The 26,146-nt window shown below is 39.9% G+C and overlaps 1 protein-coding gene across 1 annotated transcript in view; it reads right to left on the bottom strand.

Annotated features, from left to right (window-relative positions):
- Positions 1-26,146, bottom strand: part of HMCN1 (hemicentin 1) — a 210,130-nt gene that overhangs the window by 171,793 nt on the left and 12,191 nt on the right. The window contains exon 2 of the mRNA XM_075038698.1: positions 3,058-3,128. Within this exon, the coding sequence (XP_074894799.1) occupies positions 3,058-3,128 (71 nt within the window). The remainder of the gene's footprint in view (positions 1-3,057; positions 3,129-26,146) is intronic.

Raw genomic sequence — 26,146 nt, 5'->3', positions numbered from 1 at the left:
AGTATCTTTAATCTCATTTCAAAGCAAGAATATCAATAAACTTCTCAGCTATGTTAAAGAATAGGTACATTGCCATTGTTCTTTTTTATAAGTCAGTCCTTTCTAAATGTAGTCTAACTTTTATGGGAAAAGCAAGTGGCAGACTCCAGACAGCCTGAAATTCAAGAGATAATTCTCCAAAAACATTTTTGACACACGTCAGAACTTTATCTTGGCAATGCTTATACAATCCTATGGGACAGATCAGTATATCCAAGTTCTTTCTTTCCTGCTCCTGCAAAGTGAGTATCATATTTAGCAAAAGACTCTTCCAAGTAAAGCTTTAATTTGTAGGCAAAATCAAGAAAATAGCTAATTTTTTACAGATACCTACCTGGAACAAGGAAATCTGTATTCACACTTCAAGTCTACTTGATTATTGTCTCCTGTAGTATTTTATATGGCAGCATCTATTTTCTACATATAACAGGAAAAGCACTGCTGGCAGCATCTACTTTCTACATGTAATAGGAAAAGCACTGCTGAACTAAATGGTTATTCTGAGAACAAGCATGAACTTTTTTATTCTCATAACATAGAAGAGGGGTATTCTCAAAAGGCAGCTAGGTAAAACTATGAAACAGAAATGTATTAGCATTATTTTAAAAAAAAAAAAAAATCCTTTAAGTGTTTCCTGCCTTTCTCTCCAAATTGCAATTAAATATAGTTTTCTGGAAGGACAGATGTGAGTAAAGATCAGCAAGTCTCACCTTCCGTTTGGTTTGGAGAGGCATACAGAAATGTAGGTTCTTAGCTCAGCTCATCTGTACTATTGACATTTCTTATGTCTAAATTTAATATCTAGATAACCATTTCCTTAAATGCCATTGTATCCACTTACGAATGGATAATTTAGTATCAGATTTAAAAAGTGTTATCAACAACACTTACAGAATACTACTTTCATTAAGTTGTTAATTTTTACACTGAGAAATACTCAAGTAAGGCCTTTTCATAACTGTTAATGCAAGTGTATTGGCACCTGTATCATAGGATCATGTAACACTCAAACTATGTGAATATAACTTTAGAAGTTTTTTTATATAGACAAGATTTAAGTATATTGCTTATGCAAATAATTATCCATTGTGAAAACAGTATTTAATACAAGAATACACAAAAAAAAATCTGCCTAACTCAGGAAAAAAGAAGACACTAAGAAGCCACTGCTGCCAAGTACAAGTTATTGTTATGCTACCCATAAGAATGATTCACAGTTAATTACAGATGAAACATAGGCAAAAATAGGATCCACTTATGAGGTGTCAAAGGAATACTTCTTTTATCACTTTGAATGTAAAAAGAAACAGGGCCTAGTTTCTTCAGTGAAATGTATACAGACTAATTTTTACCTGATGTCAAATGCCAGCCAAAAGCTTATTTCTAATGTCATGTACAAACCCTCCAGTTGTTCTGTGACCAGATGAATTTTGTTGGAAAACAAGGGATGAGCTTATCCCGATGTCCAGGGAGGACAAATTCTGCAGTATTCCTGGACAGCATATTTTGATCTGTTTTATACATAAGACTCCTTAAAATAATTTATCCTCACCTTAATTTTAGATTTGTTTATTAATGAGAATATTTGCTCTACACCATTTTTCAAAATAAACCTATCTTAAAATTTCCGCTACCTCCACAATATTTATTCCTACATCTTAACTGCCTTTCTAGGAAAAATACTAATAACAAACATGTAGGAAAAGTCTACATTTTCTGAGAACTACTGCAAGATGACCTATCAGTCCTGTTCTAATCACTTTTTTAATTTATATTTTGGCCTTTCACCAATATAATGAATGAACACAAGTCAGTGAAAGTCTTAATTTAGCTGAATGAGCATATCTTGAAAGTAATTATGAAATATGCAATAAATTGGGATTAAAAAAAGAAATCTTAAATTCATTAGTAACTTTTAAACAACTTGTAAATGAAGAGTTTTAAATTCCCAAAAGCTTCCTTTAAATCATATACTTTTTAGAAATAGCTGCAGTTATTTTCCAGTATAGCTATTTAGAAAACAAAAAGCGACGACTGGAAGGATTTTTAAAGTTTACGTTTCCCCATGAAGGAGAAAAGCATAACAGCTGGCATTTTCTGTCTCCTTTAAAGTTTACTATTGTCTTCTCCAAATTTCAAGCTTTCTGCCAACATTTAAACTACTTATTCTTCCCAAAAGAGCACTATTGGCTTTCAAACAATCTTTTATTACAGGCATTACAGCATGTGCCAGTTTCTAAGGAAGACTCTGTCTGGCACTACTGACTCCAACAAGGTTCTCTGCAGGTCAGAAGCATTTTGCTTGATTAAAGGACAAGACAATAGGATCATATTTTCTTTCAGTAAGGGTAACTCCATTTCAATAATTCCCTTTCTTTCCAACACGTGATCCAGATGTCATTTGTGGTTCACTCTCACCCAGGGAAACTTCATCAAGGGAGATGTACTGGTGTGCTAGCTTAAAAACTGCTACTTGTCTCCTAAGCACAGCTACAGAAACAATTCAACAGTGTTTGTGTAAGTCAAGATTAGCCAAGTCAGCCTGATGCCTTTGAATCAGTCGGTGCAAAGTAACACATGGCAATGAAGGCTGTACCTAAGTAATACTTGATGGGTCTTACAGTCCTTTTGTACCTAAATTAGTTAAAGCTAATGAGGGGTTTTCATGGGAAATAAGTTCCAGAACACAGTAAAACCGTTCATAAAAGCATCTGTGAACAAGTGGCAGGATTAGTTAAAATGCAAAATAAATGTCAGCATTATCTAACTGTTCTTTCCTGTATTATTGAACTGAGTCCCCACACAATGATGTAAACTAAGACAAAATAATTAATTATAATCATAAACTAAGATGACCAGGGAACAGGAAGATGACAGTTTGTGCAGGTAAAGTGACAGAGGTAAGTGGCCTACATCCTGATGAAGCATTGCAGCAGAAACATCAACATGAGAGGAAAGATTAGAGGGAGGAAACAGGGCCTTTGCTAGAACCACATAAAGAACGAACAAGTTACTCACCTGAACATAAAGTTCCCTGAGTTCAAATTGAAATTTCTTGGGATCTGTGGTTATCGTCACCGGACCAATTTCTAGGATGAAAACAATTGGAAACTATGAGGAAAACACAAAGTTATCAAAAGACAACTTCAAGTGAAGAGCTTGAAACTGTTTCAGATTAATAAAAATCTGGTAGTAAAAAAAGAAACAAAAAGGAATAATTGAGAATGATATACCCAGCACTGAAATCCATGATTCCAAATCTAGTAACTCTAAAATCATTCCAGTATTACCAACTTCTAGGTGTCTTAAACATTTATAGGCACATAAAGCATTCTGTATTGTGTTTCTTTCACATTTGATTTTGACCAATCATTTAATTGTTCTTAGTAATCAGAAGGGAAGAACAATCCCCAAAACAAGTGTGGCTGCACCAAAAAAATAATGTATTTTTTCAGAAACAGTTGTATAGGTAAACATGAAAGGAGAGGCCTCTCTGAACAGAATATACATACTAGCTTCCCTGACCAATGTATTAAAAAAAAAGAAAGTGCCACATCTCTTGCCTGAAAGAACATGTACCCTCTAGCTGGAAAAGCCTGGTGTGAGCCCAATGCCCAAACGCAGCATACCTAGCAGCAGTTGCCAGAAAGAATTGAAGCAGAATCAACTTTATTTGTGGTCTTTCCCATGTCTTTGTATATTGAGAAATGGCAGGACACCAAATTGAAGTTGACTGGGGTGTGTGACAGCAGCACATACTTGAGCATTTCCCAATCACACTAGCTGTACCACAAGCCTTCTTCTGCCCCTTCAACAATTGCCTAATTGGTATCAAATGTGATTCTAACCAGCTGTTTTCCTACAGCTGTGATTTCCTGACAGTTTACCTTGATCTGTCTTGGCACTCGCACAGTTCATTCTTCCCCTGTCCTGGGCAGGCATTCCTGCCCTGTCCTTGTGCCAGTAATGGCATTCATCTAGCTCAGCAAGCTGGGTCAGGGTGCTAAGCCAAAAATAAATAAATAAATAAAGACACACACACACAAAAAGAAAAAAGTGAATAGATTTCCGCTAGTTTAGTGCCCCAAACCACTCATGAAGAGATCGGCTGAGTACTGGCATGCAAAATGGAGTACAATTATGCAGTCAGGGTGAAAGAAAAACATGAAACTGCAGTGGTACCAATTTAAACACAGCTGTAGCTTACATGGAAGTGCTGCCTCAGCAGACCATACAGCCCTTTCCAAGCTCTATAAAAGTTAATACATCCTTATCTTTCATATAATCTAGACATTTTTCTTTTTTAAATGGTCCAAAGTTTTATTTCACTGGAGTTTCAACAACAGCCATCACTAAAGTCTACTATAATCACACACGTGTTTGCTTGGGGGGGCTCTATTTATGAGTGCCTTTTGGTAAGTGTAGGTTTTAATTTGTTTGAAAGTCACCCAGGAGATCATACAAAACCTTTCCTAGAATATTAAACTGTCTTAAGGGTTTTTTGGTATGGTTTTGAGTCATTTGTCTGTGAACGTTATTTACCAAAATACTACAGTATCATCAAAAAGGCAATTATAAGGACTCGCCATTCCTCCACATATTTCATCCTGCGATACTCCCACTCCTACCACTCCACCTGGTATCACCCTCCTTTGGGTATTCTTTAAAGCAAATGTCTGTAATAAAGCTATCTCCAAATTGTTATGCTTCAAATCTATCCCCTGCCAACCATTGTTCTAAAGCATATAATAGAATGGGTTTTACAGTAAAACCACTAGCTCCCATTATTCCCTGTCAGTTGAGGGATTACATTTTTCAATTCTAGAGCAGTAAATCCTTTGGAAAGGCTTTCTTTCCCTATAAAATAAAGATCTGAAAAGCAACATTACTTCAGCTAAGCAAAGACAGCACATCCAGTGTAGATCGGATGAGAATTTTGCCTTGTTTCTCCGCAGGCAGCAAGGGCTTGCTCCAGCAGCGCACACAGATGCCAAGCCCAAGCCCTTGCCAGCACACCACAAGATCCTGCCAAGGCTCTGGCTGCCCTCTGGTGTGAGCCCAGTAAAGAGCAGATCTTTGAAATGGCACCTAGATCAGAGGTTGGAAAGGGAGCATGGCCTAGTCAGCATCAAGTAGAGATTTACCGGTTGTCAGGACAGAACTGAGAACTTCACAGGAGCCATGCAGAGGGCAGATCTCCCCAGCCAATCCCGTAACCAAGGCCAGAGTTCATCAGCTTCCCCTGAGGTCAAGCAAGGCCCCAGAAAGGAATGAATAGGATCATTCACATCTTCAGTAACAATGATCTCTTCTAAGGGACAAACAGCAGCAACATGAATGACACCGACATTCCCAGTGTAAGACAGCAAAACCATGTCTCTCTATGTCAGCTCTTATCTTAGGGACGTCAGGAAGACTTCCAGTTGTAAGCAATGATGCTAGTACTTCATGTAAACCTACAGCTACAGTCAGTTTGCCAACATTAAACTAATCAGTTACTGATACAGAAGGCATCTGGAATGGCAATAACCATCCAACTCTGGGCTGGTATCACTTCCCCCATCCACTTGATCTGATCTTCTCAGTTGTATGAAGGTTATTCAGTACTCTTCCCATGGAGCTTACAAGCCCATCGTTCTAGGTCTAAATGGTGATATGACTGATTCTCACCATTTGAACGCTCACCAACTTGTACCAAAAAACTCAGCATCTACTGTCTTTCACATGCTGTTGTGCCACCAGCTTGTGTGACCCACTTGCCAAAAAAGCTGTAATAGCCTTCACCAAGTTCATTTTCTTTTATTCTCATTCTGCTACCTCAAAGTGCAACCCATGCAAGACCATTTCATCAGTGCAGGTAAACACAGCCCTTCAAAGCATTCAGAATAGACAAAAGTGAGAAGACATTACCAGAAGTGCTTTAAGTTTACTTGCCAGCTAGGAACTACTACCAAAAAGGACTTTGGGAAAGAATAGCAAGTTCTCTCACAAGGCATCAGAGAAGGTTAAATTAATGATACACTAAGAACCTCAAAAACTGTATAGTCTAAATCAAGTTGCAGTCATCAGTTTGGACCTGGGTCTCTAGAACAAATGCAGAGAGGCAGGTCTGAGACTCAGTGCAGTTGACACACCAATACCTGTGCAATGCTAAACTACAGCACTATTAACGATGTAAAAACTATTACAGACCATGATGGAGAAATGTTCTTAGAACTTTCAAGATGCTAACTGGGAAGCATGAGTTCAGGCAGAGTTTCTGAAGGAACTTAAAGGGTTTAATAGTTTTACAGTACCACACCGTACAAGTTCATCCTGTGCAAGAGCTTTCATTGAAACAATGCTGAAAAGCTTTGTGGCATTAAACTAATATAAAATATCAAAAAAAGCACAGTCACGTTAACAGACAATAGTAGACACTGTAAAAAGAAAAAGACCAATGTGTCAATACTCAAAATAGTTTCTGGTGTCTGAGAAAAGCAGTGGAGGCATGACTTTGTTCTTCTGTGCATCTTTAATGGTACCATGTAGCCAGTCAACTCATAGGTCTAATTGCACTTTTATACACATCCAAAATTGCCCAAAGTCTTAATAACTGCATGCAGAAGCCAAACACACAAGTCAGACATTCCTCAAATCAAGCATAGTTACAAATGTATCATTCTAAATACAGAATATTTACTCAGAAACTAGATCCTGCAAGCACGCCAAGTAAAGCAGAAAAAACTTTTTTTTTAACTTAATCAGTTCTTTAGGCAAAGACTGACACATGAAATACTCTAACAGAATATGTCTGTTTTGATGCTGAACTATGAATCCATTTTTAGGCACTGATATTGGAATATTTGGGACTAGTTTGTTGTGGAGGTCTCCCCATGGCTCATTACTCCAAAGCTGTTCCCGGTCCTCTAGGGGTAATTATGCAAGATATGAAAAACCCAACACAGACACAGCATGACAGCATGTCTGAATTAGGCAGCAACTAAATTCTCTTGTCTCAAAAGGACAATGTAAATGTCTGTGGTGGGTTGACCCTGGCTGAACACCAGGTGCCCACCAAAGCCATTCTATCACTCCCCCTCCTCAGCTGGACAGGGGAGAGAAAATATAACAAAGAGCTTGTGGGTCAAGATAAGGACAGGAGAGATCACTCACCAATTACTGCCACAGGCAAAACAGACTCAGCTTGGGGAAAATTAACTCAATTTATTACAAATCAACCAGAGTAGGGTAATGAGAAATAAAACCAAATCTCAGAACACCTTCCCTCCACCCCTCCCTTCCCGGGCACAACTTCACTCCCAGATTCTCTACCAACCCCACCCAGTGGCACAGGGGGACAGGGAATGAGGTTTACAGTCCGTTCATCACACGTTATTTTCTGCTGCTGCATCCTCCTTAGGGGCAGGACTCATCACACTCTTCCCCTGCTCCAGCATGGGGTCCCTCCCATGGGAGACTGTCCTCCATGAACTTCTCCAATGTGGGTCCTTCCCACAGGCTGCAGTTCTTCACGAACTGCTCCACCATGGGTCCCTTCCACGGCGTGCAGTCCTTCAGGAGCACACTGCTCCAGCGTGGGTCCCCCATGGGGTCACAAGTCCTGCCAGAAACCCTGCTCCGTGGGCTCCTCTCTCCACAGATCCGCAGGTCCTGCCAGGAGCCTGCTCCAGCGCAGGGTTCCCACAGGGTCACAGCCTCCTTCGGGAACCCACCTGCTCCGGCGTAGGGTCCTCCACGGGCTGCAGGTGGATATCTGCTCCACCGTGGACCTCCATGGGCTGCAGGGGGACAGCCTGCCTCACCATGGTCTTCCCCACGGGCTGCAGGGGAATCTCTGCTCCAGCACCTGGAGCATCTCCTGCCCGTCCTTCTTCACTGACCTTGGTGTCTGCAGGGTTGTTTCCCCTACATGTTCTCACTCATCTCTCAGGCTGCCATTTCCATCTGTCCCAACTTTTTTTCCTTCTTAAAAATGTTATCCCAGAGGTGTTACCACTATCACTGATTGGCTCGGCCTCAGCCAGTGGCGGATCCGTCTCAGAGCCGGCTGGTATGGGCTCTCTCTCCAACACAGGGGAAGCTTCCAGCAGCTTCTTACAGAAGCTGCCCCTGTAACCTCCCCCGCTACCAAAACCTTGCCACACAAAGCCAATACAATCTCAATTCTTTCAGACTGACTTGGTGATCCAAGACTTAATGCACACACACATAAAACTGATAACATAGGAAAGGAAACCTTTTTTAAAGGAATGGTTGTACATTACTGAACAAAGCCCAGACTTCCTAAACTGAAATCACAAAACTCAACATAACCACTATGGTGTCTGAGCTTGTACCTAAGCAACTAAACAAATATCACAACATGTTTATATACAAGCTGAACAGCCAGCACATTGTGAAAACCACAAATTACCCAATGACACACAATCACGTATAATTACCACTGAGGGTGATTGCAAATTTGGCACTGCTTTAATTCTGACCATGTAAGACATCTGCACCAAATATCTGTTTTAGACAGCAGGATGCTTTAGGAGATCTAGCAAAGGAATATGGAAGCCATTTGCCTACCTCTCATCAACTCAGAACACTGAATTTGTTTGTTCTGGAAGAAAAAAAAAAGTTCTATTTGATACTTGGTAGCTGAAGGAATTTCAGAAGAGAGGCTAAATCCTGTGGAGCACTCTCACCCACAGAATTCCTTCTTCTAATTCAGAGCAAAGACGTTTCCCTGGTGCAAAACCATATCCATGATTAAAAAAAACAAAACAAAACATCCCCCCAGGAAGCCCCCACACCTTTGGATACTTCCAAAGAACACAACCTTCAGAACTAGTACACTACAAATGAAAAATAAAATAAAAAAAGAAAAAGAGAGAGAACCCACAACACACAAGAAACAAACAAAACACCACCAAACCACACACAAGAGCAACAAAAAAAAAGGTATTTTAATAACACATGTAATTACAACACCCTTTTACTACATTCCTGTTTTGCTACACAGAACAATATGTCATCCCAACTCTACCAGTTTATTGGTATAATGCAGATTTTCACCAGGGCTGCATCTTTGCAATGGAGTAAAAGTATAGCACTCTGTGGCCTAGAACTGTACAATCAAAGTATATTTAGTTATTTCTTCATTATGTAGTACAGAACTCAAGAAATATATATTTTCCCCCAACTTATAACACAAAGAATACCTTAGTGGCAATTATCTCCCACATGCTTTATTTATGGAGTGGACTGAAAAGTTTAGCACTAGGCATCTGAAAAATAAGGATCTGTACTCAGTAAAACATGCACGTTTTTTAAAGGCATACCTTGAAAAATAAAATGTGTGTGTCGTGGTTTAACCCCAGCCAGCAACTAAGCACCACGCAGCCGCTCACTCACTTCCCCCCCCACCCCCCCCCCCCAGCGGGATGGGGAAGAAAATCAGGAAAAGAAGTAAAACTCGTGGGTTGAGATAAGAATGGCTTAATAGAACAGAAAAAAAGAAACTAATAATGATAATGATAACATTAATAAAATGACAACAGCAATAATAAAAGGATTGGAATGTACAAATGATGCGCAGGGCAATTGCTCACCACCTGCCAACTGACAACCAGCTAGTCCCTGAACAGCGATCCCCCCACCCCCACTCCCCCCAGTTTATATACTGGGCATGACATCACATGGTATGGAATATCCTGTTGGCCACTTTGGGTCAGGTGCCCTGGCTGTGTCCTGTGCCAACTTCTTGTGCCCCTCCAGCCTTCTTGCTGGCTGGGCATGAGAAGCTGAAAAATCCTTGACTTTAGACTAAACACTACTGAGCAACAACTGAAAACATCAGTGTTATCAACATTCTTTGCATACTGAACTCAAAACATAACCAGCTACTAGGAAGACAATTCACTCTATCCCAGCTGAAACCAGGACAGTGTGCTATGAGATTTTTGATATCCCCATGAAAAATCATTTTCAGAGCTGGCAGTATACATAAGTATGCTACTTCTTCATCAGGAAGTTGCATTTACAAAGCAATCACTGTTTTCACCATCCACTGTACACTAAGTATCATGATTCAAGTGAAATAGTATGAATAAGAATTTACAGGTCAAACTACGCATATGAGTTATTTGTATCTTCAGGCTGTCAAATGTCTTCTTTTCACACAATTTTTGGAGATTCTGATTTACTGGGATTATTGAAAATACATGTGTGGCAAAGGGCTGGAGGTGGAAGGGAAGAAGGAAAGATTTTCAATGATGTGAATGGGAATTAGGTAACCCAGTGGAGGCACTCTAGCATACATTTCTAACATATGTCAAGACTTACCTCTTGAGATGTATGTTTGATTGTGGGGAAAAAAAAAAATAAAAATATCACACACTGGGCATGGTTACATACATTCATTTTATGAGTAGTGCCAGCTTAAGCACTTCTCATCTTGCCTTTCCATCCGAGTGCTGCTTCCAAGCTATGGCAATTTTGGCAGTTTTTGAGATCAGAAGACTAATGTGGGTTTTATTTATACATACGCACCCCTGCTTGCCCATATTTTATTTATATATATAAAAAATTTTTTTGTATCAGATCTACCTTCTGGTCTTGTTTCCTTTACACACTCTCAAGTACTTCTATCACCACAAGTGAAGAGATGATAAAGGATTAGTAATAATCAGCTAGAAGAGCTAAAATGCCTAAGTCAGGATTGCTGCCAAAAGAAATTGGTGTGCAATTATTCCATAAAAGCTGTTTACTAACAGTGCTGAGCATTGAGCTCAAGCTTCCTTCTCTGTATCCAATTCACTGTAAAGCTCTTTTAATTCCTCTTAATTCCTTTAAGACCTTTAGGAGTAGCTACCTGCCAAGGATTAAGAAAATAAGAATGATAGAGTTACTCTTAACCAGCCTCCAGCCACCTGTCTGTACTAAGGGCACTTCAGCAGAAACCTTTAATTTCCTAACAGTAAATTGGGTCCTACACATCAGGACTTCGCCTCACTACAGATCACTCATGAGCTGCCATCAGAAACGTTTCACAGTGCTTTCTTGTCCTTTCCAACATCAGAGTGTGACCTCACAGGTGCAACTGAATAAAAGAAAAATACTTTTAACTGCCATCTCAAATTATAGTGAACATTTTTATTCCTCAAACAGCTGACAAACATATGTACACAGAAACATAAGATTTTTTTACCGTTATGTTTTAAGCATTAATGCAATTAAAATGCTGCTCCACTTTTAACTGATTGAAAATTTCTGTAGTAGACTACTAAACCCAAGCAGCTGACTCTGAAAATACAAGCTAGACAAGGATTACTTACCACCACCTAGAAAAAAAAAAAAAAAAAACAAAAAAAACCCCAACAAACCCAAACTTAGGGCCTTGTGCTTTGTGCTCTAAACCGAAGGACACCCTCAGCTCGTATTAAAGATGATGGGAGCTGTGTAATAAACACCTTGCTGAATTTTTCCAGAAGCACAAGCAGCATTGGAGATGCTGCCTACAATCACAATGAGTCTCCCAAGGCCAACGGACACCCCACTGGAAAGACCCTCCCAATGGACTCAGAAGCACTGGAGTAAGCCAAGATGCTTAGCACTAGAACATGTAATAAGCTATTTAAAGTTTCTTCCTAAATAATATTCCCTCATGACTCAGTTGCTTTTAGCCTTCAGAGTCTAACCTGGGTATCATTAAATTTTTAAAGAGCCCAAGAACTGCAGTGAGCAACTTTTACCAGATTCTTAACCAGACAGGAAAAAGCCAAACAAACCCAGCAAGTTCACGTGTTTCATTAATGCAGTCACTTTTTTTTTTTAATATTTTTAAATAGCTTTTCAGCCACATGACTTATGACTACTAACTTTAATATGCAAACTTCAGCTTAAGACAACTAACTGGAAGGAGTCAGACTGCACACAGTTTTTCTTTAGTTGGCTATTCAAATAAAAAACAGATAGACAGTCCATGCAAACTGCTAAGCACTGCTAACGTGCCTAACCTAGCATCAGTGGAGCACTATTGAAGCTCCATCCTCACGGATGGCGATGGTCATCACACTTGTACATCAAATTCTTCACCAGTCACCTCAGGGCAGTCACCAAAGCCTGGATTAAACTCAGAGACCAAAGATTTAACAGAAGTTTTACTAAAAATGTGCCTTAGTAAGTACCATGTTTATACTGTTATTTCCCATTGTTATAACATTTATGAGCCTGTGTCTCCTTTTTTTTAAAAAGGAAAATAGCAACCGTAAAAAAAGGCATTATATATGTTTACTTTTCTTGGAAAAGAAAACCTAGCTTGGAGACCTACAGTGGATAAAATCTAATATTATCAACTTTGTCTACTGCAACAAGCACTAAGTTTAGCTTATGGGCCTCAAGTGCAGTTGTCTAAAAGTTATTAACCAAACGCGGTAATAAATAATAAAAATCAGGTGCCAATTTGCCCAGTAGAGTAACAGCCAGCACACTGTTAACTCTACCTTCTGAGAACTACAGTCACAAACCACAGGATGTGCAGAGTAACCTCTTCTACCCAGAGACCATTAAAATAAATCTAGGTTTGCTACAAATTCTGTCTTAAATGGGTGATGCACAAAACAGCCTTAGAGCTTCTCAAGCCCCTTGGATGAGTGGTACTATATCACGCTCACCATGGAACCACTGATAGAAAAATCTACTCCCTCAGGCTGGAAATAAGAAAAAGAAAGCTTGAATTAAATAGGTCTACAGGTTGATTATTGTTCAGGGAAATAATCCACTTGAACATCCCCTCTAGTTCCACTGATAGGCCAGATCTTGTCTATTGCTGGTGCACAAATAAGAGGTAAAGAGACCAGAGAACTTGACTCCATGTGGTTAAAATTTAAAGTAATGCCAGTGGCTATTAAATGTCCCAAATGTAAAGAGATTGACACAAAGCAAGATTTTTTCCTTTCTGGGGACAAGCAAAAATACAGAATCCTGGCACCTGCAGGAGACCCACCTTCCTCCTCCCTTTCCTTGGTTCTTTGAACAGCCCTGGAGGTCTGTTGTCATCACGGGGCCAGCAGCCATTGTTTCTGAAATGACTTTGGCTGCCTCTAGCCAGCTCTCAATGGATGATTGCCCAAATCACAAAACACACAGCCACAGCTGGCAACACAGCTGACAGTCCCTAAGAGAGGCCAAAGGACTGAAAGAGCCATGGAGATTATGCGAGTCTCTTGCAACTAGGTGGTCCCCTACATCCAAGCCTTGAGCCATCCCAGTGAACCAAGTACATACCAAACTGCTGCCCCATGCTCTTACGCATCACTTCTGTGCACAGAGGGTTTGGTTTTACACTTGTCAGTCCAGTATTGCCAAGAGTACAGAAGTTCATACTGCTTCTTTTCTTTTCTAACAAGACAAAGCACCAGCAGGCACAAGAAAAAAGAAAAAAGCAGCATCTGTTGATGCTATACAGCATGCAAGCTTTGATTAATTTGCCTCCCTCAGTCTACAGTAAAGAATAAACAGCTGATAAGGACTACAACCACAGCTTCCTTACTGTACAGCATGAGAGCAGCAATCAGTTACTGAAGCTGGCCCATGCTCTTAGCTTACACTGAACATCTGAAAAGGTCATCAGATTACTTTCTGGTTTTGTTTATTTCCCCTTGTTAACAACAATCTGAACTGAGTAAAATTCAGTTCATAATGCTCTTTAAATTCTTTCTCAGACTGAACTCCAGTTCAGTCCAGGTCTATTTCTGTCTCATCTCTTGGTCTGTGTATTTTGGCAATACTCCTTCAACACTTGTAACAGTGCTGGATAAAACTTACACTAAAGAATAGGGCAGGAATGAACATAAATACAAATTTTACAGAGTTGTTTTGTGATTAATAACCTCAACCATTGAAGTTAAATCAAATACTACTTAAAACTAAATTTTTAATTCAAAATTTATACTTGATATTGCATTACAAAATGAACTTATTTGCTGCAACATCTAGGAAAGATTCATTTTGAGCTGCTGCCCACACCGCTGGCTGTGCTGCTGCCGGCCAAGAACAGCCGAGCTCCACCATCGGGAGCCTCTTGGCACTGCAGGTTTCTTGCAAGTTCACACATAAGGCTTCTTCGCTTTCTTCACTGAACTCTGGTTCCCACCGTGTCCCCAAATGTATCTCACCATAGGAGAGGTCCATATGCCGACTGGCAAAAAAATAAAAAAAAAAAATAAAAAAAAATCACAGCTTCTCTTTTTTTTTTTCCCAGAACAGAGGAATCAAATTACAAAGTCTAATTAAAAGCTTCTGCTGCTTGGAAGATTATACTCACAGATTACTTCCTTCAAAGAGACTTGGAAGATCCTTGGAGAGGGCTACCTTACTCAAGCCAAGTCAGCTTTTTGATCATGAGACAATCAAAACTGAAAAATCAACTGGCTCTTTCCTGCTGAAACTGCAGCCACATTGCTTTCATGAAGGATATGGAATTACTAATGCACTCAGCACTGACATCTACATAAAAACAGACCATGTAAGCAAATAAAGTTACCAACAGCAACTTGAGCATCCTGAGAGCAGGACAACCCAGTACTGCTCAGTCTGTCATGATGAGAAATACTCTACATTCACGCTATGTAGCATATAGTGATAACCCAAGTCAGGAACCGTTCTTAACATGTGTAATTACTACCCAGTTATTAATAAACCAGGAGTCAATGTTTTTCTGAAGGAGCCATTCTCCTAACAAGCTTTATGGAGACCACAGCACTAATCAGTTGGTGCTTAAAACTGTCAAGAGACCATGGAAACAAGGACTTTCCAAAGTTACCATATTAATCCTATGCTGTTCTTTAACAGGCTTACGTTCTGGTAATGCCTTCACATGGTAAAAGAATTTTTTTAAAAATCATAGATGGAATATGGTGTATCATATTCAAATGGGTCTGTTGGGCTTTCTTGGAAAAGAGGGAGTTACATGACCTGACACAAAACAGAACAGCACAACTGTTAGATATGAAGCCTATACGCAGTGTGGTAAACTTTAGGGGTTTTTCCTCTGTAGAGGATAAAATAATCACCAAAAAGCAAAGACTGACCTAAAATTCCTTCAGATGCCTGACAAAATCCTTGAAAAGTTATTTAAATAAATTCTGCTCTGAAAATTATCAGCAAACCACATTAGCCAATTAGCCCTAAACAAATACAAAAGATAATGAGACTCTAACCACAGACCTACCCACACTTGCATAACTAAAACACAACTAAATGGATTTTCCTCTTTTTTCATACCAAGCCACCTGTCTCTCAAAAGAACAAAGAAGGAAAAAAAAAGATTTCTTTTAGAAAATTCTAGGAGAATAAAAACAAGCTTTTACGAGATGACATCGTGTGTATGTGTGCGCATGCGTGTATATACATACACGCGCATGAACATAATCAGTTCAATACTATATAAAATGTTTTATGATGTATCCCGTTGCCATCCTTTAAGAACAGAGATTTTCAAGCACAACAAAAATAAAGTAACCTGAGAGCAGCTGCTAGGAGAAAGAAGTTGTGTCACGTTCAGTACAAAACTCTTGAGTATTCTGCATATGAGTTTACTCTGTACCGAAAAATTTCCTTTTTCCTTTTTACTATTAAAAATGCATCTGCTTTCTTTTTAAGTCAATGACAGAGTTTTTATTGATTTCAATTAGAACAGGTCCCAGCTTGTCTCCAAGTATTACACTATAAAATGAATTGCTAAAGGATTACCAGTGTAAAACCATTAGAAACCCAAACCGTTTCCTTTTAGCCATTACAACTGTAAATGCAAATCTCCATGCATCATTCTAAATTAATGTCTACTTCACAAAACTAATCCATATGCAGCTGACAGAACATGGAATTTTACAGCAGATAACATTGTCTGTATACACCTATTATTCCCTCTGACAATATCCAGTTGTGAATATTACCCCCAGGGCTCTAACAACAGTTCAATGGTGCCTCAAATACTGCTGTGAATAAAGAAGCATCAATTAGTTTGTTAAGTTGAACCATCTGTTTAAAGATGTTAGAAGAAGGTCAGTTACTGGTATACCAGCTTAAAGTGAACTTTCTGGTCCTTTTAAAAATCTATTAATAATTTTAACAGTGAAGACTTTGTAAATAGTTTGTTTTCTATTTCTACTTAACAGACAGATTTCTTACTCCTGGTGAGGCTTTATTTGATAGGTTGGACCAGATGATTTTTCGAGGTCCCTTCCAACCTGGGCTGTTGTAGGATTCCGTTGCACAAGAAAATGATGGGAAAAAGCTGCAGAAAACTTGACTACAAAATTGCTTATCTGACAGAGCCAATCTGGGCAAAGAGGATACTGAAACATTTTAGTTCTATTTTCTTAAAAATGTGGTTTGGATTTAAATGTCAATTTAAAAAAAGATATAGCAAGTTTTTCATGGCCAGATAAGCCTCTCAAAACCTTCATTAGAGCACTGTTTACTTTGGTAACTGTCAAGGCAGCTGAAAGCAGCTCTCTCCCATCCCTTAACTTTTTGCCTGTATCATTCGTAATTGTGTCATTTTCTAAAAGGCACCAACAAAAACATTTTTAAGCAGCAGAAATAATTCCGTAAGGGATAAACTTATTGCAGAACTATAGGGAACCAAGCCTGAGAAACTCAAATGGCCACCACAACCTCAGGGTAAAGGAAAAGGAGTCATGCAGCCAGGCTGAGGAGTTTCTCCAAGGCTGCCAGAATAGCTTGGTGGTGACAACAGTCTTATGTCTCTCCTTCCTTTCTGTGGTCCAAACCAGTGAAAATGCCTTACGGTGTGGCTTCTGGTTCTTCCCAGCTCTCACTCTGGAACAGCAGCATGCAAAGGCTTCCACAGCACCGGTGCAGGCTGCACACAGGAGGACCAGCCACACAGTCAACTGTCCTAACTAGCACACTGCAGTCCCCATAAGTTTAGCTGCTGGGAGCCATTTAACAACCACACGGGAAGTAACAAAATGTTCTTCTCCCCCCTCTGTAGCATCGCACTTACTTCATCCTTTTAATCTGGTGGAAGAATCAAAAACCAGAACTTGTCTCCACAGTAGTCACACAATTAATCTCTGAGAATATTTGTTAAATAAATCCTGTTGCACAGAAGTCTCCGATTCTGACTGTGCTGCTAAGGATTTGGCTGCAAGCCAGACATGTTTACTTATCACTTTGGAAAGAGAACCTGCAAATTCACTGACCTTAGGCAAGTTCCATGGTATGTAAACAATCCCCCAATTCATGTCTAAGCACCATTTCTGCTGACAGTCATTTGGTGTATAAAATTGAGGCTCAGACAGCCAGCAAAACACCTTATAATGTAACATCATAATTTTAAAAATTGACTGAGAAAAGACTAGAAGAGAACCAAAGCTGGAAGAGAGTTGTGCACTCATTCAGAAAGCACCAATCTCAGCTTGCTTCTCCAGCTGTGAAACAGCAACTCCAGGGTTTCACCACCAACAGCTCAGCCATGCACGCACAGCATGTCACCATCTCAGCCTGAGCTAGCTCCACTCAGGAGTCAGCATCCTAAAAGCTCATCAGCCACCTTCTGCATCATCCTTCAGGCTCTACCTAAAATCTCTTGGGTATGAAAACTTTTTGAAGTAGATGATGCTGCTCCACTAAGCTGAAGGACATTGCTGGTGTCTCCACAGAAAAGATACAAACACAAGTATTTCACAAATCGTATGGATTAAAGCCGAATAGACTATCAATGTTTTGGACTCTGCAGCAAAAAAATAAACAGACTCTCAGCTTTACCTGTTACCCCTTCCCCCTGTCTGAGCAGGTACAGCAAGAGCCTTTGCTAACCACTAGCAGTACTACCGTGCAATGTCTTCACTCCCTGTGTAAGCAGCTACCAACTCGAGGAGGCAGCCAAACCTGCACGTTTGGCTCAGGATAAACTCGGAATAAACCACCAGAAGTGTTTTACAAGAAACTAATTTTGAGGCCACAAAGCACAGCTTCACAAAAATAACACAGCTATGTCTAGGTTACAGGGCCTGGCCCTGTCACTTGGCCTGCAGCGGTACCGAGACGCCATCTACGAGTCCCACAAGTGGCATTTGTTTCCTTTCCACTGGCAGCTCACTTACAAATACATCTGCCTTTTTGCCAACTCTTCTATGCAAGCAATAACTTTAGGCAGCTCATTACAGCAAGATTCATAAGAGCTTAACTGTGTTGCTCCTAATCCATCCAGATTTACCCACACATATCTATACACCACAGCTCAGTGCAATTGGCTGCAGTTAGCAGTGTCGGCAGGGGCAGAATCATGTTCTGTGCAGATTTCTATCACCCCTTTGCAAGGGCTCATTGCCCTGGCACTGACCGCAGGGAACATGACATGACATATCCAAATGTGCGGTGGGATGCCTGAACAGAACAGGAGGTTAATGGCTATAGGAAAGCTGTTTCATGGCTTTGGAAGAAGAAAAAGGAAAATCATGAGAATATTTCTGCTCTTGATGCAGGTTTGACTGTTCAGTAGTTTTTAGGAAGCTGTGGAAGAGAGGGAAACATTAAATATTATCTGTGGACTATAAAATTCCACTGAGTTTTACTAGTGTAAAAATGCAAGCATGTTCCAAACTAATTCAAAAAGCAGATGTGAGGAGTGAGGGAAGAGGAAAAAAAGTTGAGAACATTAACTTTTTTACCCTAAACAAAATAGTCTTTTTCATTTCACATGAGGATAACTTAAATCAGTTAAACAGGAATACATTATGCAGAAACATTCTTTTCTGTTTGCTCATCTTTTAAAATTTGTTCAAAATAATGCCACTATTTATGTTTAGACAGAAATTAACTTAGACTAACTCATTTGCCTTGATCCCTTTATTTCCCAATTTCACCTTCTGTCTGGCATAGCCCAACAAGACTAGGATGTACTCAGCTGACTACTGGAAAAACATGGAACTCTCACATGCGAATAAAATAATCAATCACTAAATAATTACCAAAGTTACTCCTAAAAAACTATTACATTTTAAAAATGGAAACATATACCATGATTTTTTTTTTTCCACTAAATTGTTCAGCCTGTTTATACAACAGAGCACAAAGCTTTCTTCTTTGGACAGTTTGCATCTGTGGCCTTGAAGCCATCAAGCTCCAAAAATCAATGCTACAACCTGACCTGTACTGTTTATGTACGTCAATCAGAAGTGTATTTTCTTCCAGGCACAATGCAGACCCTGAAAAACACTGACACTCTGAACATGCAGGTGCTTTCAAATACACTTTGACAATTTAGGGTGGGATATTTTAAGTCATAACCACTCCCCTTGCAAGTCAACACAAGTGAAAGGTGGGTGCTAATTTCTTAGTTGCTGCAGCTGGCAGCCACATACATTAACTGAGGATACCACCTCAGTGAACATCAAAAGTGTGCTTTCAGTGCAATGCAAGATTTTTGTCACTCACCACTACTGCTGAGTAGAAATAAAGGGGCTCACAGGCTGATCTCATCAGCTGAAGTTTGCTCTCAATTGATTGCATTTTCAGCTGCTCTGTTACCAAAGTTTCCCACCCTATTTGTGCTAGCAAAGAATCAAGCAGGTAAGGGCATGGTTTCAGCGTTTCTTTATTTTACATCTTCCATGGGCTTCTCATCTCTCATATTCTTTTGTCAGACTGACACAATATATGCAGTCCTCTAGTATCATTAAGACTTAAGACTTTAGTTACTAAACAGCAGCAGTTATTCTAGATGTTACTACACCAAAGTCCACCCTCAAGTAGTTCACTACTACTGTCATATGAGAGTTGGCAAGTGAGCACTCCTCAGCCTCTTCAGAGCAAAGTGGCTTAGCATATAATATGGAACAATTTTTAAAATTATGAGATCTTGATAAGATCCCAGTAGTGCTAAAAAAATAAAACTCGTCCAAAAACTCTACACCATTAAAAACAGAACAAAAAAAGAATAATTTTCAATAGACTATGTGAATTAACAACTAAATTGGCCCAAATTGTCACACAAGGCATGTCACTCATTTTTTTTAAAGAACAAGAGCACTAGTTACACATCTCAGAATATATTCTTGTCGTGGTTTAACCCCAGCCAGCAACTAAGCACCACGCAGCCACTCACTCACTCCCCCCCATCCAGTGGGATGGGAGAGAAAATTGAGAAAAAGAAGTAAAACTCATGGGTTGAGATAAGAACGGTTTAATAGAACAGAAAAGAAGAAACTAATAATGATAATGATAACATTAATAAAATTACAACAGCAATAATAAAAGGATTGGAATGTACAAATGATGCGCAGGGCAATTGCTCATCACTCGCCGACTGACACCCAGCCAGTCCCCGAGCGGCTATTCCCCCCCCCCACTTCCCAGTTCCTAAACTAGATGGGACGTCCCATGGTATGGAATACCCTGTTGACCAGTTTGGGTCAGGTGCCCTGGCTGTGTCCTGTGCCAACTTCTTGTGCCCTGGCTGGGCATGAGAAGCTGAAAAATCCTTGACTATAGTCTGAACACTACTGAGCAACAACTGAAAACATCAGTGTGTTATCAACATTCTTCTTATACTGAACTCAAAACATAGCACTGTACCAGCTACTAGGAAGACAAATAACTCTATCCCAGCTGAAACCAGGACAATTCTTCTCACTGAAGCTAGTTTTAAAATAGATTGATCTTGCCCTGATAGATTGGATTCTGTCTTTGTACTAATGTGGGTTGTTTAGGGCTCCCGCTGCAAAGTCTCTCTGGCACACCCTCAAGTGCCAATCTCATGCCCAAGGTCCTTCACAGGCAGCAAGACTTGGGAGTCCAGCAACCCAGTGACTCAACAACTGAATCTCCAACTGCCCATTTCACCTTCACTTACAGACTTTTCCAAACATACTTTTCCAACAAAAGGCCTGCTAGTGATGAGAGCTCTGCTTTGCTAGTTATGCTGTCCAGGCACAACCTAGCAGTAAAGCAAGGAACCACAGTCCTAGAAAAGGAACATCTTAACCACAGACCATTTTAAACAGCATAAGCAGTTCAGATCTGAAGAAAACATACTTCTGAATGCTACCCCCTTCAGTGGGACTTCACTGCCCCATGCAAGTCTCAGGCCTTGGAACAGCACATGATAATGGAATAGCTTCTCTTCCTCAAAGAGCAGTCTCTTTAGAAGGCAGCCTCGGCCAACCCCCCTTCTGCTTCTGCACATCTTCTCAAGCACTTTCTCATTCCAGCCATGAGGCTTCCACAGCCAGCTGCCTGAGAAACCATAGCAGTTGTCCAGCCCATAGCACAGTCATTTCTAAGATGAAAGCACAGGTATAAGAACTGATGGCTGTGCTACAAGTACTCGGAGCTACTCATTTATGCCTTAGTTCTTGCATCCAAAAAGAAGGCTCAAAACCACAGCAAAAACATGCAGTTCTTAATGGCATTCACAAACCAACATGAAATTCCTACATACATTAATAGTCAGGCTAACTTTCTTGAACACTAATGCCAAGGAACAAGAACCTTAAGTGCATGACTAACTCTTTAAACAACAGTCTGTTGTGCAGGATCAAGGAACCATCTGTTTTTATGAACCGCCCACTGGTATAGTCATGGTGAAGACTGCCACTGCATGGACTTCAGGAGAGATTCAGTCTTTCTGTGAAGCTTTTGGTCAGGTGTCTGCAGTACAAAATGGCATCCAAATTATTAAGACTGTTATCACTCAGGTTTAAATCAGTAGTTCTGCCAAAGTCTATCTTTGTTGCCAGAGGCAAATCTCCAGGGCGTCACTCAGAAAAACACTTAAGCATATGTGAAAATTGTATCAAAATCAACAGAATATATACAAAAAAAATTCTTAAGTGTTTTGCTTAACTACAGACAGAGTTTGTTTGTGTCCAAGGTCTCCAGACTGTGAAGGAGGTGGTGTTTCCCATCTCCCATCCTTTCTTTATCACTAGAGTAAAAGCTGGATATTCTGGGCAGGGTTATTTATCATCATATGAAGATAGAGATACTGTACCAGTAGAAGTCCAACTGTAAAGACGTTAATACAAATGTTATCGATTCATTTCTGGTATGATTATGTGGACCAAGACCGCAGTGTACCAGCTAAATTATATGAGCACAGATAGAACTGTCCAAACATCTAACTTTAATAAGAAACCCAATTTAACTGAGTAACCTAGGTGAAATTCCAGATGTCACTCACACATGGTAAATTAAAATACTCTGTAACAAAGTTCAGAGTACACTTCTACAAAACTAGCATAATGTCAGGAAATATAAACAAAAACAGGAAAAATTTAATTCATCTCATTCTCCAGTGTCACATCTTGCATTTACTAAGCTTTTTCAAACATGTTATGTTGCTGATTAACAGTAATGCCTTAAGGCACAACCTTTTTCTGATCTTGGGAGTTAGAAACTGCTTTGAAATGTCACTGAGGCATACAATTCTTACTCAATGATAACGTCGGAGAGCACCCTATAATTTAAAACACCACACTTCTAATTGACAAAATAGAGTCAAGTAGAAAAAGCATGATGAATTCAGATCCTACCCTGAGTACAATGAAACTTCAAACAGTGCTGAAAGAATGAAAAACAGCTGAGCTAATAAAAAACAGACCCTGCTTAAACAATCTTTCATCAAGTAAATTTCACCTACATTGTTACTCTTGGAATTTGGGAAAGTAGGAGGAGCCAGCAAGGTCTGAAGAGGAGATGTGAAAGGATATTTGCAAAATATGTAATATTTAGCAAATTAAGAAAGCAGACAACCAAAGCCAGGCTCTGACCTCAGTTATACTGGTGTAAATCCAAACTAACATCACTGACTGTAATGGAATTACTTTGGATTTACTCCATGTTAACTGAGATCAAAACCTGTTCAAGGAGACAGAATATTGAAGTGGAAAATATGGCTTTTATATCTACACAAAGGGACATTTCATTGCAAGTAACTAAGAAACTGTTTAATGCTATGTAGCTACAACACAAAAGGTGAGGTGGACTTGAGTCATTACATAAATACCCACAGCCAAAATTTCTCAAGTTTGAAAGGTTTTATGCACTTCAAATCTGCCTCTAAACAAACTTTATACAAATTAAAGAGTTAATTCAAAACATGCTTCACTTATTTAGGGCTTTTCTTATTTGCTCGTTTCATCTCAAACCATACTCTTTACAAAATAAGACTCATCCCCATGAAGTATGCATACAACAGCATCTCTTAAGTTGCTTCCCTTGCACCCTTTACAGAACCAAATTCATCCTCTCACACCACTTGCTAAGCTAGAGGTCCATCTGCGTAAGCTACCACACACCTCTACACTGTGGAGTATTTCTGTGCCTTCCCTCTAAAAGAAAAAACCTGGGTACATATCAGTATAGGTGGCTATGCTGAACCACCAGGACCTTAAAAGATTTGCTTGAAGAGATAAAATTGCCAAATTCTTTGAAACGCAATTTAGCCAACACGCATTATTTTTCTCTTCATATACCACAGTTCACTTTAGGTAGCAGAATGATACTCAATTACACACACTTTCAAGGGTGGGGAAAGGGCTGAGTTTTTACAGTAATGACACGATCTCTACTTTTCACACCCTAGGCATGAACAACAACAATAGTATTTAGAACAAAGCAGACGCATTTTTTTCTCCCATTGTCAGCATTCACAGAGACTGTCTAGATATGCACACACAGAGATCCTGTGTAACTCAATCTTTCCAGTTCAATTCAGTTCATTAGTGCTAGGGTCACTCATTCCCTTCCCACTGCAGCTATGCCAGCCAAACAAACTGCCAGCCCTGCTCTCCAGAACCATCCTAACACAAGTCATCACCTCCGCCACTGGGCAGCAAAGCGGTTCATGCACACCCCTTTTTAAACAAGCTAGTGAGCTCAAAGAGTTTCAGCAGTCTCTGCTAACCTGGACCATTTTGGAATGAACCTGGAACTGCAAAGCAGAACTTATGGCTGGGGATAAGAAAAGGCCATAATCTCAAAGAAGAGGGAAGCAGATAGTAGCACAGAGCAGTATTTTTTTCATCAGATACAGCTACACCTTTAACAAAAAGGTATGCCTACAGATTCAGTCAAAATTTCAGAGAACAAAATATCAGAGTCTGTTGGTCCAATTCAGACCCAGATCAAACTCTAGAAACATACTCGCTCACATGGCCAATATGCAAAGTGAGAACGATACATGTCCTTGCTACCACCCTCATTCATGCTAAGGCAAACGTCAGCCATCAAACACACTGAAAGCAGCAACAGAAAGATTTCTCCATCATCTCCTGCACAAACCTATTTGTGGCTAACACAGCACTTCTTTCACAGCAAGAGTATGCTGCCTTTAGCAGCAACACATTTCATTGCCAGGATCCAGTCTGTATATGCAAAAGATACCAGACTGCCAAGAAATCTTGAGATAAAGGAAGGGAGTGCTGAGAAGGGACACTGAACCTCTGAGGGAAAAGGGTCAATGGAAATTTTGAGGAAGGGATGGGCTGAAGGCAGAGCCGAAGATAAAAAGATGTGGGAGTCTGACAGATTAGGAAAGAAAGGAAAACGAGGAGTAAACTTTTCAGGGACAAATAAGTGATCTGTGGGTTTGTGGTTAACACAGAAGACTGACTCAGGAGTAAGTCACATGAATTCTCTCTGCTTTGATTCAGTTTATGTAAAATTTAGAAGAGGAAGACATGACCAAAACAAAACAAACAAAAATCCACTCATCTGAAATGCTGTAAAACAACAAGATGTAAGTTTTTAAGGTTTACTTAACTGTTGTTAAATCAGGAGGCAGCAATCCTGGACACGTACCACTGCCTAAGCACCATGTTGTGTTCTCCAAATGCTATAGGAAAGCAGTCAAAATGTTATTCCAACCAGTGCACACCGTCTTGCTTCAGCAGTCTACCAGCAGCGACACTGGGGCTTGACTTTGCCTGTGCCACTTGGTGGGGGCTAGCAGTACTTCCAGTACTCAGAGTCTGGTAAAAGACAGTAAGTGTGTGCACAGTGACGCTAAAGATCTCTAATTAAAACCACACTACTATTGTGTTGGTGCTGTACAAGCTAAGTAACATAAAATGGAAAAGAAGTGCCACAATGCAAAGTGATTTGCCCAAAGATTGGCAGCAATCATAGTCTCTCTACCTGGGTGCTCCAGCTATTGCTCTTTTACCTAAAACCATGTGCTTGCCTAACCATTTCGCCCATTTACAGCCTAAAAAACTACCTCTGACACAGTAGCTGTAAAGTCATAATCTCTTGAGGATTTTAGTAAACAGAAGTATAAATTCATACAGGGGCATAAAAGAAACCACAGTATTCCTAGCTGGTCTAAGGCAGAGGACTTCATTTTTCCTGCACAACTTTCCTCCTCTTCTTCTGTTCCTCAATGAACTGCAAGTGCAAAAGCATGCTAGCTCAGTGAACTAACTAAGACCTCACTAACTAAACAAAAAGCTCTGTCCTTTGGAAGACAGACTCGGACATACCATTGTGCAGCTTAGGAGAACTCAGGAAATGTTTCAGTGATATTCAGCATCCCCAGAGAGACTTAACCAGCTCATGAAAATACACTGGTGTCCAAAGCATGAAAATTACAATGGCTTCCTGCTTACACCCCCCGCCCCCCCAGGCTATGAATCTAATTTAAACAAGATGGCAGGAATCCAGCAGTAACCTATAGTCATAGATTAGAGCTGCTATCCTGAGCAAACAGACCAGACATTTGGGACTATAGCAACACAAGACATTCCTTCATTTTCATTTAATTATGCAAACCCACCCCCACTCACTCCACTTCAGCAGGGTTTTTCCAGTCTGAAATTCTGCTTTTGGTTACACCTCACTGCAGAACAAGCTCTACTAGTTGTAATTTATCCTATAGTTATAAAGTTGATACTCGGAAGTTGGCTCTACCATGTATCAGGCTACATGAAACTGTCTTTTAAAGCTGTCTTATTTTGTAGTCCTATGGCTGGGAAAAAACAGCAGAGGAAGGACACATTACAGCTCCCGTGAAAACACTGAAGCACTGAAATACAGAGCTAAAGCTCACTCCCTCTCAATTGCAATTCTGCAACAGGCTCTGTACCGT

Source organism: Buteo buteo, chromosome 10, assembly GCF_964188355.1.
Source record: "Buteo buteo chromosome 10, bButBut1.hap1.1, whole genome shotgun sequence".
NCBI classification, from domain to species: Eukaryota; Metazoa; Chordata; class Aves; order Accipitriformes; family Accipitridae; genus Buteo; species Buteo buteo.
This window is presented reverse-complemented; position numbering and strand designations above follow the sequence as displayed.